We start from the raw sequence: 21733 nt of genomic DNA on the forward strand, positions 1-21733 counted from the left end.
TTTGCTAGATAAACAGGTTTTTTACGATCATATATTTCATATCGAATAAATATTACATAATATTTTTATGTATATTATGTGATAAATTTGTGAAATTGTTGAACTATTTATCGCAAATTTATTTATATTTTAGTAAATATATCTTAATATGTAAAGAAAAGTAGTAAATTAATATTTCAGTTATTAGTTTTAAAAATACGTGTAGTACTTAAAAAAGGCTATGGTATTGATACGTTAAAATATATCGTCAAATATACTTAGCGTATCGTTTTTCATTACTTCATTAGAACAACTTTGTCACAATATTACATATGCTTAATACATCAGATAGAAAATCTTATACAAGTTGTGAAATAAATAAATTATTACGGCAAAGTGAAAATTGTTTGAAAATATGTATATATTAATTTTTACTTTTTTTGTTGAATTTTAAAACAACACTCATGATTATACAATTTTTTTAACAAAGGCGTAAGTGCATATCATGTATCATTAAGTAGCGGCTATTTAAATGAGCCGCCAAGAGGATGCACGTAAGATTTTCGAGCATAGTTTTTTTGACAAACATAATAAAAAAATAATATAAAATCACTTAGTAGTGAGAAACCAGACTGAAATTAAAGCCTGTAAATCAATAATATATATTTTATTATTTTTAAACTAATTTAAGTCACTAATTATGGTATTCTAGACATGATAAAAATTAAAAAATATTTGATTTTTTAATCATTGACTTACGATCTATTTTATTAATTGTTGTTAAAATTGTAGTGTGTAAGTCCGTCCGAAGAATATTGACAATTTTAGAAAAAATTGAATAATTGTGTGAAGCAAAAAATCCTTTTGTATATACAGCAAAGAAATACGGCTGAAATTAAATTCTGTTTTCCCCGGAACAGATATACATTTCTTAGCAATTGTAAGACCATTTTAATTTACACAAGCTATACTTGTTATAATATATATTAAATATTACCTTTGAAAGGTCACTTTAACTTTGAACTTTTTTTCACATAAGCTACTATTATACTATTGAGCCTCTGGCTTTCGCCTCATACCAAAAAAAACAATATTTTCATGATATTACATTTTTTAAAAAATGAACTGAAAATATGCTTCGATATTACTACGTTTATTGTGAAGCCTGTTACAAAAATAATTTTGTGACTGGTATCATAAGAAGAATAACACATTATAGTATTCAGCAGGCACGTGTTGCATTACTTTAATACATTTCTTAACCCAGGTCACATTTTTTTATATTCCTTTCTCCAAAATCACAATACTCTCTCGCATTCCAGAAGCACGTCGATCGTAAAAGTGCGAGCGTAGTGGAATACGCTTCAAAAATCACGATCAAAAATCGGATTAGACACGGAGAGGATTCGTCCCGGGATCGAACACTGATTTGATCCCGCGCGGATACGACGATAAGGGCAAAAAGAGATGAACAAACATTGTCTATGTATTTTCTATTGAGTTTATATATTTTTTTCTCCCCGCTAAGTGCCGAAGATTGCGCCCGTTTCAAGCCACCGCCTCGGGAGATTTGTTGCCGTGGTTACGGCGTTGCCGAAGAAAATACGTGTGTGTTTTCGATCAGAAATTACGGCCTCAATAAATCTGAGCACTTGGTCGTGAATGCAATATGAATGACCAGTTTAACTGGAAAACAGAAGAGAATAGAAAGGCCTGGAAAATTGTGGTTCGCGATGAAAATTAAAATAACACAATTTTCCCAAGGAAAGTTTTGACATTGTTATAACTTTGAATTGCGCTAAATGTCACGTACATTTACATATATAAAACAAACTGTTGTTCTAGTGCTCTAGTGACGTAAAAATAATGATTTGAAACTACGTTTGCACTTGACAAGGAGCAATAATTTAATTTACGCATAGCATAATAATTATTAAATAAATCAAATGTTGATGTAATAATAATATGCTCCTATGCGAGTCTTAGCAAAGAATAAGTTTAAAGAGAAGCAACTGTTTACTTTTCATCCTTATCTAATGATGTGACTATCCTCTTTAGTTAAAATGCGACTGAATGCCGTACATGGGGACGTTGAGGAATCCGCTCCCCGTCTCATGCCATTTTTATCAAGTGGCTACGCTTAGTTTTGATTTAATAAACTTACACTTACGACTAGTATTATCAATATATGTACAAATTTCCTACAAATAATATGTACAAACTGGTTGATTATTTTATTATTGCTTTTTAAAGCGTCTGATAATTTATTAAAAATATATATTTATGTTTTGTGCATACATTTTGAGAGATTGGCGAAGGTACTAACTTTGTGCAAGTTCTAAAAAATTAGCATTTTGGCTAGCCCATAAAATAACCGATAAATAACGAAACCTGTCACACCACTCCGTCATAAACGTCATTTATGTTATAACTTTCTCAGTTTCCCTTTGTTTTTACGGCAAACCTGATACATGCATCTATCACGTTTTCTACCACAAAGAAAATTTTCGTACTACGTATGATCAAACGTCCGATTTTTCCAAAAATTTCAATTATATTCGTCTGTGACACGTGAAATGAGGCGACTGTGACACGTGTCATGACCAGGCACGTTTTGTTTTTACGCTCGGATCGCATTACTTACAAAATGTGGATATTCCAAAGAACGTTCCTAATATTTGATAAAGTTACTGACTGAAATCCTATAAAAAAACCTAATATATATAAGACAGTACTTTTATTTATAATAATAAATATTTATAAATGTGTAATGCATTGTTGATGTTTTATGAAAAATGACCGCAAACAATACAAAATAAATCTAATATTGCCTAATAATATTTTTAAATCATATATATCCAACAATAATAAAATATGGACTTGCCCCACTTTCAAAATCAACGGCTCAAATGTTGATAATAAATCAACATTGCATTGTAAGATATTTCAGATCATAAATTTCATATGTACTAATTTTTCTTAATAACTTAATGTTTTTTAGCAAATAGTATATTTATTTGCAGCTTAATATTAATTTAATAAAATGTGAAGCAGTCTGAATTACTATATAGTTTAGAATATTTAAATTAGTTTCCAAGAAAATGCTGTGTTTGTTAAAGAGTAGATTAATTTAAACATGTAAAGTAGCAATTACTTCATAAATAAATAAAAGCTTTTTTATAAAATTTAACACTCTAACCTTGACACCCCTTTTCAACGCGCGCCTTAAATCCGCTTGCTCTATCGACTTTGTCCTGAATATACGTTAATATTTAGTAATAACAAACCAAAGAGGGGAAAGGCTTAAATAAATCCTAAAAGAAACGCCGCATTTCAGTCGACACAGCTCCTCGAATATATGCAAATTTATCGCGGACCAGCGCTATGAAAAAATGAATATATTGTGTATATATTATAATAAATAAGAAGCAGCGCTATCGTAAAATATTATGATAATTCGCTTCCACGATGTGTGGATAATGGTTGTAGTGAAATATGGAAAAATAAAAGCGATACATTTATGGTGAACCCGAACACTTATCACGAGAAGTTTTCGCTTCTCTCTCTCGACATGCGATAAGATTTATCCGCAGCAATGAGCTTTTGAAATAATCTTATAATACTTGCGCTTTATTAACAAAAGAAACTTTAAGAATTTATTTACAATAAATCAATTAATCAAATATTTTTAAAATATTATTATTATCTCACCCTGTAGACTTACAAATATAATCCTCCAAAGTTAAGTCGAGAAAAGAAACATAACGAAATCCTTACTTGAGACTTTTAGCGTTAGTTTGAACGAGAGAAACGGAAGTGAATTAAAAGAAAAACTTTACTTTGAAGTATATATGGAGCGTTTACCAGTGCTCTTAAGTAACATTTTGCTTTATGATTGGTGCCAAATATAATGAAAGAAATACACCATATGTTTAAATTTTAAAAATATATAACAAAACAATCATTCAATTTTTATTACTGTTGTGTAGTTCTATTCACATTTATGCTACAATACCACAAAGCTTTGAGATAAAATATGTGTTTGTATGGTACGTTTTTTATCTGTATTTACATTCTAGTTCTATGCTACGATTGTTCAGAATTGTCCAAAGTATCTAGACCTTTGGATTCGCCATTAAAATACTTTTAGTTAGGCAAATAGAGAGAGCCGTTTTGTGTACACACTTTGTCTGGTACATACGTGTGGTATGTGTGTGCTATTCCCATGTTTAAAAATATATGTGGTACATTGTGTTACGTACAAAGAAGCTAGCAATAATAAATAAATACAACATACCTTAAATCGATATTAAAAGAAAAATAGCAATATTTCGACACATGGTTACCGGTTGTAAACAATACTAAATTAAATTATAACAAAATATAAAAACAAAGGAATTCGAAAATGAATGCAATTGTTGTTCTCTTAGTAACAAACAAACGGAAAAATAATAACACATAAGATTGAATCAAATACGACGTAACTTAGCGTTTCGATGGATTTTGCATATGTCCCGACGGACCACCGAAATAAAATCTGTCATTAAAAATCCATAAAACAACAGTGATCTGATAATTCTCCATGCCGAAAAATATATCACTACTGTAGTGTTAAATTAATGCGAATACGCAAATAATATTGAAGATTTACTAGATGATAAAGCATACAAAAAAACAAAAACGACCTAACTACCTACCAGAAAAAAAAAACAAAAAAACTTTTAAAATAATTAATTGCACCACGAATTAATTCTTCAAGGACCCTACGTTTTTAGTCTTCCTAAAATACATAAAACAGGGTTACCATTGACAGAAAAAATGGCTTCTTATGTAAAAAAATATATTTTTATAAATAAAATTCGTAAAATAAAAGTATACGATTAAGATCTCCTGATAGGTTTTGATGTTTCCTCGCTAAGAAACATAACCCGCCGAAACCTTTTATGAAGTTAACAAAACATTGTCTCAACTCCACGTATTTTATTTATAAAGTGGAGTTCTACAAACAAGTCGAAGGAACACCTATGGGCTCATCGCTTTCACCAGTAATAGCTGATCTTTTATGGAATATTTCGAAACAGAAGCTCTAGAAAAAACGGTTAAAAAACCGAAAGTTTGGTTAAGATATGTCAATGACGTCTTTGCATTGTGGTCCCACAGAAAGAACGATTTGGATGTGTTTCTTAATTTTTTCAATACACTACATAAGAAAAAAAAAATTGTCAGCTACCCTTCCAGTACACACTAATCATAAAAAAATAAGACGGTTCTCTACAACGTACTGTATTCTGAAAAAATACGCACACTAACAGATATCAACATGCAAATTCGCACCACCATATGGCACAGATTAAATCAGTAGCAAACTCTCTTTTTATTAGAGCTAGAGTTTTGGCCTACCAAGAACATATTGACGCCAAACTCCAAACCGTGAAAGTCACACTTCAATCAAATGATTTCAGAAAAAAATACATAGGACATGCACGTCTTCCATATATCAGAGGGGTGATGAAAAAGATCGGAAGAACACTAATGAAGCACGATATCCGAACTATTTTCCATTCTAAAAGTGCTTCAATGCTTTCAAACGAAAAAATGAATCCCAAGGTGTGTATAAAACTCATGTGCAGATTGCGAAAAAATTTACATTGGACAATCTAAAAAACGCATCACACACCGAGAGAATGAGCATAAAAATGCAGTCAAAATTTCAATAGTCATTCTACTCTTACTGAACACAGTTTCATAGAAAACCACAAAATTGATTTTAGCAGCCCAAAGACTGTAGCTAATATTAAAAATCCTTTTGTTCGTACAAAACGCAAAGCGCTTAAAATAGAAATTCACAAAAATATCGCTATAAGCAAACGAGATGATAGTAGCATATTTCGGTTTTGGATTCTTTGCAAAAAAAATACATAAAATTGTCACCAAATCAATTGCCACACAATTACAAAGACACACTAACACAGACGCGTCTTGGGAAAATAAAAAGAAATAATTAAATTGGTAATCACCCAGTAACGGAATAGACATACACTTGAAAATTAAAAAAAACATTACAAACATTAAATCTTGTTATGTTGGGGAACGACGCGTTTTTTTGCATGCTACCCTTGTCAAATTCGATATTTTTTTCAATTTATAGTAAATTTTATTTATTTCTAAAAATTTAAATTAGTTTATCTATATATTTTAAGTATATCCGAACTATGCAAAATACTGCCATCCAATCCTAATAACCATACTACAACTACTCTCTTTTGAGAAAATATTATATGAAACTCTCTTATGGTTATGCGGTTAATGGTTCACACTGTACTGTACATTTGCATGGGTACGTAGTGGAAAATTCCCGGGAAAATTCACCCTCGACGTTTACTTACACCGTACAACGTGAATTTAGTGAGTTTCGCTGCTGTAAATAAAAAGAGTCGGAATTTTTAAAAGCCGCGTGTTACACATGTACGCCGTCTCGATGGTTACGCAAACGTTTTCACGAATAATATTTATTCTGAAAACGAACGAATTGCTCGGCACAAAAATGATGAAATAACACACCCCCGCCGAACGTTTTCCACTATTTTGATGTATGTATATACATATATTTCGCCTCGGGATGATCGCCGTGAATATTTTAAACGCGAAATGGATATGTAAATGCGATCGTTTTGTATATAAAATACAAATAGATAAAATCTTATATTGTATTACACAAAACTTTATTCGATTCCCCAGAGAACAGCGCAGCATTAAGTGACCGCCTTATATTATATAAATATTTAAAAGCTTTCAACATTTATTAATATGTTAAAATCTTTATTATTTTATCATAATTTGAGCTGGAAAAGTGATAATCGATGAATAGAGCTAAGTCTAAAAAAACATGTTTGACTTATAATACATTTAGAAAACCCTTTTATTTATGACTCAAACTATACTTTTGATATTTTTTAAAATTTCATGCCTGCATTATATATCAGCCCTTAGAGCTCACGAGTTGAATTGCTCATTGAGTATATTTTTAGAGATGGAAAATTAAAATGAACCAGAATGAAACAGTCAAATAAATTAATGAAACGTAGACAAACTTTTCCACCGCCTCTCTCAAAAGAACGGAACAGTAACTTTGAGTATAAATCTAGGGTTAAATACTTGTGCTTACACCTAAACTCTAAACTAAAATTTAATGAACATATTTTGGAAATTTGCTCTAAGGTGTTTGCTGCCATTGAGACCTTTAGACCGATATTTAATATGAAGAGCGCACATATATAAATTACCACAAAAAATAAAATCTTAATATTCAAACAAAACATATGTGGAGTAACACCAGTAATACTATATTTTTTTTTAAATTTAACCACTAAAGACTTTTATTAAATAATTAACATAAAATTATAGTATGTTTATTATAGGTTTTTTCGTAGTACTTTTGTTAACGGTCATGATATTGTTTACTATAATTAAAATAAGCAATATCATGACCACCAACATTACCTTTTAGCACATATGTTGAGGTGTTCGAATATTGTACATTTATTTTTTAATTGTTTATTTTACAATGACACAGTGGCAGTCACTTAATATGTATTTATTTATTAGGCACAAACCAATGAACACCGGTCACCAACCTAAGAAATTTATTAAGGAATCTCTAAAGAATGTTGATAATCAATATGAAGACCACACCCCAAATGAGCTCCTTATGAAGTATTATATATATATCATCATTTTAATTTGCAATGATACGCTTTAATTTGGACCTGTGAGTCAGTACAGCCTGCGAAGTTAAAGTTTCATATGTTTCCTTTTGCTACAAATATGAGTTTTCTAAGTCATCTTCTATCAAGATAAAGTCCATAATATTTGGCGGAATTCCCTTGTGGTGGCCATTTTCCGTTAAGGGATCCCGAAGAACAACTTTTTTGTTCAGCGTAAATGTAACATGGATTGATTCAGTTTCATTAGCTCTGATATTATATTTATAGAGCTAAGGTTGGGCTTTTAAGAGATAATATTTTAGTCTCTTTGATGCTATTTTTGTGTCAATATCAGACTCTTACTACTCAGATATTAATCTGTAAGTGGCTATCATTCAAGTAGGATTGAATTATTAAAAACATAACCCTAGTGGATGTTGATTTCGTAGCCATTAAGACTCAGAGTTTTATTACATGGTTACATATGTTGCGACAGACGATAAATGGCGAGATGTTTTTTTCCGAGCGATGGTGGAGAAGCTGGCGGCGGGATGTGTAAGTCCATGATCGAATATTGTCCGCGGGCGGTGGGCATCTGTGGTCTTAGAGTGTCCGCCGAAGTCTGCGAGCGGCTGCCGTGACTGTCTTCTCCTCGTTGGAGTCCAGGCTTAAGTATCCAGGGCTGCAAAAATTTTCTGAGCAATTGCAATTATGCAGCGATCATTCTGCCAATCGCTGCACTCTCTTCCTAGAACGGCGAAATATGTATATTCTTTTAGAAAGCGACGTTCGCTTGATGGGCATTGTCCAAAGTCGTATTGCATTGCAACGGGAATCTTGTGGATCCCGTGATTTATTATATCCATGGCCGTTTCGCAACAAAGAAATATTTTTTCAATGATGGAGAATATTATTTTATATTAATCTTAAAAGAATTTTACGATCAAAAAATATTGTAATTTTCATACCAGAAAATACTATAATAATATTTTCATAACCACAACAACCTACTATTTATATATATCAGAAACTAAGATGAAAATTTTTAATAATTATAATTAATAGCAAAATTGTGAACAGTAAAACGGGTATAAAACAGTACCGTGTATTGTATATAATGGTTTGTTTTTATTTATTTTTTAACAATTTATAAAGAAAAAAATTAAATGCCTTTCGCAATTAATACCTTATTATTTCATAAAATGAGTTCATCAGAATATCTAACACTCCTTTATGTATAATAAACGTCACTTTTATATGTTTAATTTTACGATACTATTTTCCCTATTGCTATATAAAAAATATTATTTAATTTTGCACAGACTAAATGGATCATATATATTTAATATAATAAAACTTTTAATTATTTTTAAACATTAGCTTATTTTGCGCTATTTATATCAACTAATAAAAATACTATTATATAATCATAAGATTTATTACAACAGCCTTTTGAAATATGACTACATTTATAAAATTATTTATTTGTACATGCTTCACATGAAATTTTAGATAAAACGAGTTTTTTTTATTTGCTTTTACTTATTTTTGTGCTACCTTTTTAAATCAGGTCTGAGCCTATAGTGGGATTTATTGAATTCAAGCTTTATAACACAACCTAGTGTTTTGATTAATAAAAAGAGCTTTTTATTAGTATTATTATTATTATTTTATAACGAACTGTTCATGCGTTAAAAGGATTTAAAAATCAATTTATTTTTGGACCATTTTGTATATATCATTCCTATTATATGTTTTTTTGATGTTTCCAATCACCCCTCTCCCTAACGTTAGACATTTTCAACTCAACTCAACGAGGCATAAAATATATTTTGCGTGATAACATCTATAAATGTCAATGTGACGTCGTTCAAAACAACCTTTATCGATTAATATATAATCAAGTTAAATTTCTGTAGCACTTTTATAACATAATTTAGCAGTACATAACTCAATCAATAACACGATGTCATCATTGAGACGGTAATTTACACTGAGCAATGTCGTTAATGGCACGATTTTCGCAGGTGAAAGGGCGAAAATGTCCAAAATGACAACGCGAAAAAAATCATGGTAAAGGAGGACTCACCGATAACGAGGGATAGCAGCAACAGCCCCGGGGAAAACTTGACGTCCGCCATCGCTTCCGGTTCCCGGAGGGGTCGAGGGCAACTTCCGGTTCTCCTCTAGAGCCTATCGGCGCACTTTTACACAAAATCGACACAAACGCCGTACATTATGCGTCACAACGACAAAATTAGCGGACGAAACTCGCGATAACGAAACCCATCGCCGCCTTACGCGCCACCTGTAAGCAGAAAATAAAATTATTTATTTATAATACTAACTGTCTGACCCAGTTTAGCACGGGGCCTACTAAGAACGCTTGGTAATAAAATAAATTAGATGTGTTTCAAAATGCACGATGTAGTTTAAGCATCTATATTCAATTGAACAAACATAATAAGCACACTAAGACACGTCCGCTCTATCTAAAATCTACGTTTAACTAGTCAACAAATTTTACAAATAAATATATTATATGTGTATATAATAACAAAAATACATGACATCAGTTTAAAGACCAGGACGATAGACTAATACCTAAAAGACTTGTGTTTTTAAATATATATTATTTATCATACATGAATGATTTAAAGAAGAATAGTTGTTCATGTAATTTTGAATTTAACAAATATTAAAACGAAAGTTTTTTTAACAAAAATATAATGTGTCGAAATCAAAAAACTACTTACGACGCCATCGAACGCGCGTATCAAGACGTTCGAAGGGAACAGATGTCGAAAAGTTTAAATGACTTGGAGATTTGCTCCAGATTCCGAGTTTGCGAGATTGAAAACTTTCGGCTTGTACGCTTTATGCTCGAATGAGAAAGAGAGAGATGAAAAAAAGCGCGGATTCAGGCCTACTCTTTATTGAATTATATTATTAGAATTTCGCGTATACGCTGCTTATTAATGTTATGTCCTGAACCAACAATGCTATAAAAAATGAAAATTAGATTACAAATACACAAAGATGCGGACTATCCGTATATCAAATTTAAATAACTAATACGAGAGATTTTAAAAAATAACGTTTGTCAACAGTCATGTTTCTGCTAGTTCAATAAAACAACATAGTGCTTCCAGTATGATCAACAAAGTGATTTTTTACTAAGCCGTTTCTGTATAAATAGAAAAACTGCTACTAAAATTCATCGTTATAAAAAGTCAAAATATAACAAAATAGTTTTGGTAATGAAATAAAATGAAAAGTCATCATCAAGTACTAAAGTGTCGTCATCGACAAAAAAAATATAATTTATTTGTCAGATCGTAACCCATAAGAATACTACTAATACATAAACCCAAACTTGTAATATAAACCCCCAAATAGACTCTCGAACTGACTGTGTTAACGCAAATAGATTATAGTAGCGAAGTATCTATGTTTTGATATGACTTTAAACGAGTTCAGTAACATTATTTCAAGTCTGCATATACCTTTATTATTTATTTTAATATTTATAAAAAAGCAAATATAATTTATTTTAATATATATAAAAAAAAGGCAAAGGAATATTCTACATTAATACATACAACGCATACAACTAGTTTAGTTCGGTTTATTTATTTGATGTTATTTTATAAATATATTCTTGCTATAATTTTTTCCAGTGTCGGGCCACTATTATTTTATTTTTATTATTTTATTTTATTAATTTATTTAGCTTAATAGCTAATCTTTACATCTAACAAATTTAGTAAACATATATAAAAATATATAAAAAATACATAACAGAAAGAAAAAATATACAATAATAAAGACTTAATATTATAATATTTTATTTCTATATGTACGAAGGTGTTTTTTTATTCCATTTATAAAACCCGTTATATTTTTGCTGTTTCGGATTTCTCTTGGAAGACTATTATATAAATTAAAACCTCCGTACATAATTCCCCTAGCCGTACTCGTTTTCTTATACTTAATTATCTTTAAATTTTCTCTATTTCTAGTATTATATTTATGTACATCTTTATTTCTTATTAAATACTTATTAAAATAGTGTGGTAACATATTATTTTCTAACTTATATATAAATACTAAAACATTCATACTCAATATTTCTTGAACATTCAACCATTCTAATCTATCAATCATACTTTTACAATTAGTTAATCTATTTTTATTTAAGATTACTCTCATTGCCCTATTTTGTAATTTTTGCAACATTTGTTTATCTAATTTATTCAACATATTTAATAGTGTTGCACAATAATTAAAATGGGGCAATATTATACTATTGTAAATTAATTTTTTTGTATTTATACTTAATATATTTCTTAATCTAGATAATAAACCTATTTTTCTACTAATTTTTTTTAATATGTAATTACAATGTTCTTTAAAGTTTAATTTTGTATCAACAATTACTCCTAAATATTTTATATTATCCACTATTTCTATATTAGAGTTATTTATTACTATTTTGGTACTATCATCTAACACATTTTTATAATTAATAAACATACATTTAGTTTTATTCTCATTTAATTTAAGTACATTATTCTTTAACCATATCTCTAACACACCTAATTCATCATTCAAATTACTCACAACTTCTTCAATGTTATCACCCATGCAATAGATCAATGTGTCATCCGCAAATAGATGAACTTTACATTTTCTTACGTTATTAACTATATCATTTATATATAAAACAAACAACAATGGTCCCAATTTAGACCCTTGTGGTACTCCATAATACACTAACCTCTCTTCAGAACATACATTATTTATCTTAACTTTTTGTTTTCTTTTATATAAGTAATTATTAAACCATCTCAAAACTATATCACTTATACCTATACTCTCCAATTTCTTCAACATTATTTCTCTGTCTATTGTTTCGAAGGCTCTCTTGAAATCCAAGAAAACTGCTCCAATGATTTTGTTTGTATCCTTAGCCAACAGCCAATCATTTATCACTACTTGTAATGCAGTTTCAGTGGAATGCTTTTCTCTGAATCCCGATTGTTGTTCACATATTATGTTTTGAGAAGTAATAAATTCCTTTAATTGTTTGATTACTACTTCTTCTATTATTTTTTCTATACACGGTAGCATGTTGATTGGTCTCATTTCTTCAACTTTTTTACTATTTTTTATTTTAGGTATAGGTACAATAGTAGCAATCTTTAAATTTTCAGGCATTTCTCCTAATGAGAGTGCTTTATTTATTAAATAATTTAATTTAGTTCCTATTATTTCCCATGTTTCTTTAATTATATTTATATCTAGTTCATCAGTACTAGTTCCTTTTTTAAATTTACATATTATGTTATGAATTTCATCTAATGATACTGATTTAAATTTACTAAATTTTACAATTAATGTTTTATTATTATATTGTACTAAATTACTAATCCTTGGTATTGAATTTACAATTTCTTCTATGCTCTCAATGTAATATGTATTCATCTTTTCTGCCATTATATAAGGATCTTGATATATATTTCCATTAATTTCCATTTTTATTATGTCGTTTTTCTGAGTTGGATTAATTAATTGTTTTATTGATTTCCACATCTTATTTGGATCATTTTGTATTTCATCTATCAATTTTTCATACCATTTCTTTTTAGCCATTCTTAATACTTTGACTGCCATATTTCTACATTGTGTGTATGTTTTCCATTTTTCATTAAAGACTTTATATTCTATTTGTTCTGTTTTTAATATTTGAAAAATTTTGTATGACTCATCTCTTTTCTTTATAGCATTTTTAACATCATCATTAAACCACGGTTTTGGGTTGTAACGATATTCCTTTTTAAAATTATATTGACTTTTTGTTTTACAATCTACTATATTCTTATAAATTTTGTTCCATATCCTATTAACATCCATATTATCTACATTCCAGTCACATTTTTGTAATTCTAATCTTAATTTATTAAAATTAATTTTTTTAATTATAAACTTAAGTTCATTATGTTTTTCTATATAAATATATACAATTGAATGGTCAGTTATTCTTGGAGTTGATTTTACTTCACAATAAATTTTTTTGTTGTTGGTAAATACTAAATCTATTAATGTGCTCGATCTATTATTAGTCCTTGTATTTTCTTTGACACATTGTCTTAAACCAAATATATTTGATATTTTTTCTAATTTTGCTGTGTAAAAATCTTCACATTTGTTCCAATTAAAATTCCAATCTCCAATTAAAACAGTATCCAAAATTTGATCAAAACTCCATTCTGCAATATTATTTATAAATTCTATGAATATATTCGGATTACTATTTGGAGATCTGTATGCTATACATAATATTATGGGAATTTTTTCAATAAAAATCTTAACTGTGATAGACTAGTATGTCTTATCTTGATTATTTTTAAATATAGTATTGAATTTTATATCATTTCTAATATACAGTATAACACCTCCTGTATGTCTGGAATTAGAATCACATCTAATTATATTATAATTGCCAATATTTAGTTCAAATTCTTCAATGTCATTTGTGATATGGGTTTCAGTTAACCCTAAAAATATTGGATATTCCTTTTCAGTAATTAATTCTATTTCCTCTTTATGTTTTAAATAACCTTGTGCATTGATTAATATCCCAGTTACTGATTCTTGTTTCCCATATGAACTTGATTTTTTTAATTGCTATACTATATTATATTGTATTTTATTATAGTAATTTTGCTCGTATCTTTTATAAATTGAACAATTTCTATCCATGGAGTTGTGTTCCACATTCAAATTAAGATTTAGTAATTTATTTGCTCTACAGCAATTCACACAGTTTTCTTTTTTGTTGCATTGATTTATTAAATGTTCTTCCGAACCACATTTTATACAATTTTTTTTATTTTTACATTCACTGGCTTTGTGATTATAACCATAACAGTTATAACAACGGTATATGAATATGTCTTCATATACTTTACACCTATCCCATTCAATATTTAATTTGCCTACATCCATTATATTTTTAAATGTCGTAACATCTACTTCAATAATAGCATCATACTTATTAAATTTGTTTTTTTTAATATGTTTTACTTCTAAATAACATTTGTTTTCTTCTACACATGTGTTTTGTTTCATTATACACTTTTTTAGTTGATCATATTTTAATTCTTCAGAAATTCCAATTATTTTTATTTTTGGTTTCTTTAAATTTCCTACTTTTATATTATATTTATCTCCTAGTTTTTTTACTGCATCTGTCGTAATTTTCGATGCATCTTCTTTACTATCACATGTAATTATTATACCTCCTTTGCTTATTGGTCTTATATTTTGTATTCCAACTTCTAATTCTGTTGGTTTAATTAAATTTTTGCAATCCTTTTTTGTCTGCTCTATATTTTGCAAATTTTTAGGTATAATTATCGCAATATCTTTTCCTTTTTTTACGATTTCCGAATAATGTTTCTTTTGCATTTTATTTTTAATAATATTGTTATTTAAATTTAGTTTATCCTTTATATTATAAACATCTTTTCTAACTTCATTTAATAACTCAATTATTGAGTTATTATTTTCATTTTTATTATTTACATCGTCCCTATTAGTTTTTAATACATCTAATAAATGTTTATACATTATATCAAATGTATTAGTTATAATGGTTTTTTTTTCTTTTGATAATATATTACCATTTGATAATAATACATTTAATTTTGTTTTTAATTCATCCATTTCTTTTATTCTATTTTCTGGCGTAATTACGCCCGCTATATTCACGCCGCTATCGGCCATTTTTTTTTATGTAACAATACTAATTATTTCTATCTTATACTATTTATATATTATATTAATCAATCTATTTATACTATTTATTAAATTGTGCTACTTACGCGCAAATATCTGCCGGTTTTCACCTCCAAAGGGGTTGGTTACCACAATCTTGGCTAATTGCACGGCAGACACATGCACATACGATGAACACAAACAAAAAAAAACAAAAAAAATATGTAATAGATTTTTTGCGCAGCTGTATATTTAGCAAATAAATAAATATGAGTACATGTCATAAATTATAACACATAAATTGTATTTTAGTCTTTGTAAGATGTTTTAATTTATTTGCACGCGTGAACTTTTTACAAAGAGCAACATCGAATCAGCGCTTGAACGTGTTCATATAAATACTTATACACGGTTTTATGTAATATATGTATAGCCGACATCTTTAACGAAAGTTTTTGTTGGTATCCTTGTTTGGTTTTCGTGCAATTTCCCACTCGGAGGGATACAATGGGTCGAGATTGCGGCGCCAAACTCGTCTGCCGCTTACCAAGTTTAATTGAAACCGATACAAGGCCAGCACGAATTTATGGAAGCCGAAAACTTTTACCTGTGACATTGAATTACCAAACAAATTTATCAACGGACTCGTTCGTTCCTTGCCATAATTTCGAAGACCTCCCCCCGCCCTTATGAATAAATTCATTAATTGGCACGGTAAATAACGGTCGGAAGAATTTACCGAGCCCGGCTCTGAGTTTCTATTTCACGTCTTTGTTCAATCTGCTGAATCGAATTAGAACTTCTGTTTTATATTAATCAACCGAAAATATATTTATCAAATTAAATTTGTTATTGTATTAAAATGCTCGAATATTACCCTAAAGGTATTTCAATGTACATAATATATTATCACGAAACACGAGACTGGATTAAAGGCGAAAGTTTTACGAAGTTGCATTTGTAGACGGAGTGTTCCGTGAATAATTGCAAACGTCCTGAAGACAGGAGTCGTTTAGAGTTGCAAAGTGAATACTGATACTGAAACTTTTCGCTTTAAAATTCATAATATTATTTTGCATAACATAATATTTATTACTAAAATTGAAAATATCATAATATTTACAACAAAATGTTTTGTTACTGTTCTATATAAATATAACCTAATTATTGCATTAATTGAGCAAAAATAATATTTAGACGAGTTAAACGATTACAATTTATCTCTTAAGTAATCAGAACGTGCCCCTAGGCGTCAAACAAGTTCCCACCCCATCGAACCTGAACAAATTATATCAGGCTTCTGAGACTCAAATTAAACCCAACAAAATGTTTTACTTTCATCGATGACCTCGTGTTTCGTTTTTCTGAGAAACGAGAGATCATTAACATGTTTTTCTCGACGATGAGAAAAGAAGAAATCGAGGCTAAACGAAACAACCCTCATTGGTGAGAAAATCGAATTTTAAGTACAAAGTAAACGATGTTTTTTCAACTGATCTAAATAAACTGCATTATTTATTTTATATAATCATATTTAAAAAAATGTTTTTCAACTAGCTCTCCTCGATATTTTTATTTATAAAATACTAAACTGAGACGTAGCTTATTATATGGCAATTAAATAACCAAGCGATAAAAAATTGTCAAGGGAAATTTTTAAAAACTCGCGTAGCGTAGAAGGATTTATATAATAAATTCTAAGAAAGTCTTAATATTTATTAAAATATCGCGACCAAACGGCAAAATTACGAGAAAGGGATCCGCCAGTTCCTTATTGCAAAGTTATGATAAACCGTGACGATGTTTCGCGGCCGAAATGTACATCATAATAAAATAAATTAAAAGGATAAACGACAAAGCTGACATCTTAAGGCGCTCATTAATTAAAGATAAATATCTCTATGAACTCAAAGTTGGCGAGCGACTTGGGCTATCTTGGTAAAGTATTTCGTTCTTAAGAGACAGCTCTACGAATCATTTGTGTATAAATATTAAATCGTTCAAAAAAAGATCGTAAAAATAATTTAGTAACTCAGTTTCTTTATCGACTGTTTCTTATAATAATAATAACATACAATATAATACTTTATACCTAAACTGAATATTGAAGTACAATTAACTACAGCAAAATGAGGCCCTTTACACAGTGGCTTAGCTAGGGTATGTGGTGCCCGGGGTGATCCTTAAAACTGCCGCCCCCACCCCCTTATATTGTACATTTTGCATGGTCATAAAATCAGCATTTCTTAAAATAATTAATTACTAATTGTTAAGCTTTTGCTATTCATGGATATAAATATATATTTTTTTAGTGCATTTAGGGTTTACCACACTAGACGATCCCATCGCAAATATGCCGCCCCCAAGCAAGTGCCGCCCGGGGCGGCTCACCCCCTCGCCCCATCATAGCTACGCCACTGCTTTTACAAGAAATAGTAAAGCGAAAATCAACGGTACTATAATTTTAAGTCATAATAAACACATTTGAAAGTACAGAGGCAAATTCTCAAACGCTCAGTTATTTAAAATCTACGTGTTAACATTATATATATATATATAATATATAACAGAAATATTAGAAACTAAACTGATTTTTACTATTTAATATAAAATAATTAAATTAGATCATTTGACTTATATTATTTGTATTATATATATAAAATTTATCTTTTAATAAATGCAATACATTACATGCTTTGATAACTCCTAGAAATTTCACACTTTTTCTAGCAAAATCACTATAACCTAATTTTAATTTGAAATTAATTGTTGCTTTAAATCTTTCATACAGTTTATTTTATCAGTGATATTTTCAAATTTACAGCTTAAAACCAGTACATGCTAACAAAAAACCAATTATAATAAAATACTTTGCATCCATACAATAAACCAAATATTTTATATTTAAAAAAAAAATCTGCAGCTCAAATTCCTAATTTAATCCATTTATTATATAACATTCTTTAGTTAATATAAGAAAGTTGCTACATTGTGCAGCAGAATGACGGCAAATTTATTAATTTATTAACTTGTTAAGATAAAACTATAGTAAAAATATTTAATTCAATACGATATAAAAAAATTTAAAGCACATATTTGTAGTGACTTTTCATGCTTTTATGTGAATTATATAATTGTAATCCGCAGCTTAGACTTAATTTTTAATCAATGCAATATATAATATGCTTTAGTAAATACCAGAAAGTTCGCACCTTTTGGATCAAAATCACTTCAGCATCATTTACATTTAAAATTATTTTACATAACTGTAATAAAATAACAAGAACCACATATCTATTTATATATTAAAAATTATAGAGTACAATGACTGATTAAAATATATAATATCTTTCAATCAATGCTTAAAAAATCTGCATTTTTTGCAGAAAAAAAATTGCATTCAAATTACTATAACCTAATCACCATTTAAAAACACGTACTGATTTAAAATCATTTATTTATTTTTTTATAATTCTTTTTAATATTTTTATAGTTGAGAAATAACCACTTGTTAGCACAAATCAGTTTACAAAATATTACAAGAAGCAACACAATACAAAAATTGTGTAAAAATATTGTTATCTGCAGTATAGGATATAATTTTTTTTTTGCATAGACAAAACTTGAACTTTTTCAAGGACATGATAAAATTTATTATTTTGTTAAATATTTTTCTATTAAAAAATACTTAAATATTTAATTTTATTGTTATAAATTAAGAAAACAGTACATAAAAATACCTAATCTAAAATTAAATATAATAAAAAAGTATTGGTATGTAAATAAAATCTTTTTTATCTTAAACTTTACGCTTCATATAAATTTTATAATAATAAAATATTATAAAAAAAAAAATTTCAGTATATTTTAATAGAGAATTTTTTTTATCATGTGTTTAAAAAAGTATACATTTTATGTATGATAAAAATAAAAAATAAATTATATCCTATGCTTCAGATAACAATTAGCTATATTAAAAAATATTTTTGCACAATTTTATCAAATATATTATCAAAATTAAGTAAGCAATGAAAATATATTTTTCCATTTTTATATTTTTTTCCCTTCTCATTTTTTTAATGTTTTCTTATTTTAATAGTAAAGTTAAAGAGAAAGCCAATTGTTTATTAAAATATTCATTAAAGCGATTTTTCTTATATAAATAAATATTATATGATGTCAAAAGTAATACGAAAAGTTGTTATTTGATTTTATACATAAATATAACGTTAATATAAAAAAGTTATTAAAAACCATTGATGAGATTGGCTCCCAATATTTTACGACGACATCAATGAATGTTTTCGACAGACATACAGAACCGTCATCCAATATAAATTAGCGTAGATAAGAGAAAAATAAAAGGAAGAGCACAAAAGAAGGGCGTTTTGTTCACCAAACAATATTTATATACGTCGGTGGGATGCGTTATGTGCCGAATGTTGGAAAAATCATTGTCCGATAAGGAAAATTAGAGCCGATTTTCCGACGCTGCCCCAAATTTTCTTTTTATCGACAGCATCCATCGTTCGAATGCCATTGTGCCCGGCAAACAAAACACGTCCATTTCACATTTATACATTTGCTTGTGAATAACGCATATATATGTATGTGTGTATTTACAATTTACCATTATACCACATTGACTATGGATAATAACGTATAAACTCATTCGCGTTCAGTTAGTTCTAAGCCAACATTAAACATGTCCCGTTGTTTGATGTTGATGATTATGCGAGTTTATATAGCTTTTCGGATACACTACAAGGTTTACGCTAATCAGTGATGTTCGTCATATAAATTATGACTTGCCTTCATTTACTAATTTAACTGACGGGTGTAATTCAGTTATGTGAGTGAATACGGTACTATCGATACATGTGGATATTTTTGACTTTGCTCAATTTCGGATAATTATCAAAATGATCAGGATAAGTCATTTCAAACAATATTTTTGTGCAAAATATAAGTTATTTTAATATGTGAAGGATTTTAATATAAAATAATAATAAAAAAACATTTTTGTTCATATGGAATTCTAACACATGTTTTTTGTGTATTAGTTATTAAAACTGTAGGTTAAACATATTTTTTTCAAGCAGCAAAACTCTGGTATTCAAAATTTTTCACAGACTACTATATCTAAAATATTATATAATGTATCTAGAAACATATTTTTCAATATGAACTGTGAAGCTTTGAAATTTATATTTAACTTTTAAAGACAATGCGCCATACTACGTATCAAATTCTTAAAATTGAATCTTATCATATTTAAATACCAGTCGTAGCTGGGTAGTAAAGTATATTAGCTTTATAAAAGGAATGAGACATTTTGGAGACGATTTTCCTGGAGCGCTGTACCAACTATGTTTAAAAAGTTTTTAGTTGTTACTTATTCAATCCGATTGTCTTTTCTTTACTTTAACAAATATTTTTATATTCCTTTAAGCGGTTATGCTAAGCGATAGGCATTGTCTTATTGTGTCTAAGATTGATAAAAATAAAAATAAATAAATTTTAAGCACCTTTTCGTAAGTTTCAGTAACTATTTCATCAAGATTCATACAAAATTATGATGCTCGTGTAACTGAACCATATCATATGTCTAAGACATGCAAATTAAAAATATAATGTAAAAACGAATCACAATAGAGAAACGAAAAATCACCAGTGAATATAATGTATTACATAAATTTAACCAGCTTATGACTAATCTGCTTTACACGTAAATAATAATTTTCACTTCAAAAAAAAACTACCTAATAGTCAATCAAATAGTTGTTAGATAATATAATACTATCATTTGCACCAAAAGAGTCATTGCACTTAAAGGATTAAAGTTACTTTTTATTGGAATCAATTACTATTTGCCTCTCATGCTTACCTAGTAGTGGTAAACCCTGCCTTTTTTTACTATATTATAAAGAAACTGTAGATTTTTTATGTGATTAAGGTATTTTACTAGCTTTTTTATTATTGTTTTTATTTGCCTTCTACGGCGTTTATAATATTCGAAAACTATACTATATTTAAAAAAAATGCATATTCATAAATGAAAGAAATAGTACACACATATGGTCGCAAATCTTGTAGCAAAATAATAATTAAAGATGAGGAATAAATTCTGTTGCTTAAACAAATAGAGCATAATAATAAATACTAATTTATTTGATAATAATTATTAATAGTAATGAACAATCTAAAAATGTGTGTAATTATTACTTTTTTTATCAATGGCAAAATATGTATAAATAAATTGTGGTTTG

The 21733-nt window shown here is 28.5% G+C and overlaps 1 protein-coding gene across 1 annotated transcript in view; it reads right to left on the minus strand.

Annotated features, from left to right (window-relative positions):
* Positions 1-21733, minus strand: part of LOC148232324 (cell adhesion molecule Dscam2-like) — a 243869-nt gene that overhangs the window by 207125 nt on the left and 15011 nt on the right. Inside the window, exon 2 of the mRNA XM_088192074.1 lies at positions 9772-9990. Within this exon, the coding sequence (XP_088048200.1) occupies positions 9772-9823 (52 nt within the window). The 5' untranslated portion in view covers positions 9824-9990. The remainder of the gene's footprint in view (positions 1-9771; positions 9991-21733) is intronic.

The sequence above is a fragment of the Plectrocnemia conspersa genome, unplaced genomic scaffold (genome assembly GCF_051122295.1).
Source record: "Plectrocnemia conspersa isolate PC_06_02 unplaced genomic scaffold, ASM5112229v1 ptg000009l, whole genome shotgun sequence".
NCBI lineage: Eukaryota > Metazoa > Arthropoda > Insecta > Trichoptera > Polycentropodidae > Plectrocnemia > Plectrocnemia conspersa.